We start from the raw sequence: 2,438 nt of genomic DNA, 5'->3' as shown, positions 1-2,438 counted from the left end.
GCCCCCCGGAGGATAATATTGTCTACTCTTTGTATCGTCGCCGCTGTGCGTCCTACGCAGCATCTTCTATACGCTCCCTAGACTGCGGCTAATTCCCTTCTCATCAAAAGAAAAAATGGTGTCCCCGGCTGAGGAGAGAACGCACGGTGATAAATAACGAGGAAGAAAGATCTTTGTGTCTCTGAGAAGGAAGCGGCCGGCGTGTAAACTAAAGCGGACGAGAGTCACGTCTCCTCATCCGCGTCTGATCTGCACGGGCGGTTAAAAGCGCGCTAACTATTCCTGAGGAAGGTCTACGGACGTTGGCGGAGCCTCGGTCTCTTATTCCTCGGGACTCTCCTTGTCCCACGTTTCCGGCATTTTGCTCCACGCCGTCTGATTGTCCGGCTGGCTCTTTGCGGCCGCCGCGTGGCCGTCCAGGTCCAGCTCTTCGAAGGAGGAGGCGCTGGCCCCCGACTCGCTGGGGCTCTTCTCGCCGTCTGTCTGGTCTTTCTGTTGGCTGGGTTCGCTCTCTTTCGCCTCCTGATTCTCCGAGACCAATTCCAGGCTCAGCTTCTCTTCCAGTAACAGGGGGTCCAGCTCCGAATCTAGGGGAGCAGAGAATGAACATTAAGCGCATGTGTACCCAAGAACAGAAATGTCACCTATTGGAGCTTATGGTCCTTAGATGTGGCGGCCGCATTAGTTTTATTTTTTTCAGGCTTTGTTACCTTTATTTTCACCCGGTGATCCTGCCAGTAACCTACGTCATGTCCTCCCTACATATCCTCCACCACCACCCCTCTCACGCACCTCCCTATATACCCTCCACCGCCCCTCCCTATATACCCTCCACCGCCCCTCCCTATATACCCTCCACCGCCCCTCCCTATATACCCTCCACCGCCCCTCCCTATATACCCTCCACCGCCCCTCCCTATATACCCTCCACCGCCCCTCCCTATATACCCTCCACCGCCCCTCCCTATATACCCTCCACCGCCCCTCCCTATATACCCTCCACCGCCCCTCCCTATATACCCTCCACCGCCCCTCCCTATATACCCTCCACCGCCCCTCCCTATATACCCTCCACCGCCCCTCCCTATATACCCTCCACCGCCCCTCCCTATATACCCTCCACCCCCCCCCCCCTACCGCACCTCCCTATATACACTACACACCCCCTCCAACCCATACCCACCGCACCTCCCTTTATACCCTCCAACCCATACCCACCTCTCCCCCCATTTGGTTCTTTGGATGACAGTCACTGAGGTGGCCAAAAAATGTTTTTAAATAAATGAGGAAACAGTTACCACAATGGTGACATTATTTTGGGTTGGTCCTGCCCCCTGTAACCTTTCTGCCCCAAGGCACCGCCTCCGCTGAGCTGGAAACATCCGCACATATATATGAAAATGATTTTTAAAGATTGCGCATTCCCTTTAAGAAGTTGTCCAAACTGCTCGCCTCCCCTCTTCAGGGTCCCTAAACTCCCCTTCTTTATTTCTGCGACTTTTCTGACACAGATTCCTTAATTTTAGAACATGCTTCACGTCTCACGATGGGCCCCCGTCACAGGTGTGTCCCCCCACCCGGCAGATTACAACCTGCCATTTCTCGTGCCCCAGCCCCGCGGCGTGCGTCAGCTCGCAGCTGCTTAATAACACACGCGGGTAATAATAGTGGGAGAGGATGAGGGGTGTCTACCTTTCTGCCCCAAGGCACCGCCTCCGCTGAGCTGGAAACATCCGCACATATATATGAAAATGATTTTTAAAGATTGCGCATTCCCTTTAAGAAGTTGTCCAAACTGCTCGCCTCCCCTCTTCAGGGTCCCTAAACTCCCCTTCTTTATTTCTGCGACTTTTCTGACACAGATTCCTTAATTTTAGAACATGCTTCACGTCTCACGATGGGCCCCCGTCACAGGTGTGTCCCCCCACCCGGCAGATTACAACCTGCCATTTCTCGTGCCCCAGCCCCGCGGCGTGCGTCAGCTCGCAGCTGCTTAATAACACACGCGGGTAATAATAGTGGGAGAGGATGAGGGGTGTCAGCGGCACGTCCTGCCCACCCGCCTGCATATTATCCAGATCTGAGCCCTTCGCGCGTCGTACGACTACCCAGGACGGCATGACGACCTTGGCGAGCGGAGAGCGCCGGGAGCCGGGGCAGAGAGAGACGTGACACGGCGAGGTGACGGTGACAGCTGCTGCTGGTGCCAGTGGCTGGTGACACGGCTCCGGGGAGTCATTAAGTGCAAAATAATGCTAATTGTGCCTGACACAGCTGGGAGGACGGGGCCGGCCGTACGGACTCTGCAATGTCCCCGACCCCCCCATGTGATGGAGGCAGGGACCACCATCAGCTCTGTGGGGTGCTTAAAGTGACCTTATCCCTATAATAAAATGTTCCCCTTTGCCAAAAAAGGCAAGTCCGGGCATTTAAAAAAA

General features: G+C 55.0%; 1 protein-coding gene across 1 annotated transcript in view; it reads right to left on the bottom strand.

Moving 5' to 3' along the window:
• Positions 1–277: 277 nt before the first annotated feature.
• TEX264 (testis expressed 264) overlaps positions 278–2,438 on the bottom strand; it is a gene marked incomplete at its 5' end in the record, with an annotated part of 2,937 nt that continues 776 nt past the window's right edge. The window contains one exon of the mRNA XM_018575435.1: positions 278–587. Coding sequence (XP_018430937.1) covers positions 322–587 — 266 coding nt within the window. The remainder of the gene's footprint in view (positions 588–2,438) is intronic.

Source organism: Nanorana parkeri, unplaced genomic scaffold (genome assembly GCF_000935625.1).
Source record: "Nanorana parkeri isolate BGI_ZX_2015 unplaced genomic scaffold, ASM93562v1 scaffold3921, whole genome shotgun sequence".
NCBI classification, from domain to species: domain Eukaryota; kingdom Metazoa; phylum Chordata; class Amphibia; order Anura; family Dicroglossidae; genus Nanorana; species Nanorana parkeri.
The sequence above is the reverse complement of the archived record's forward strand: the minus strand, read 5'-3'. Positions and strand labels throughout refer to the sequence as shown.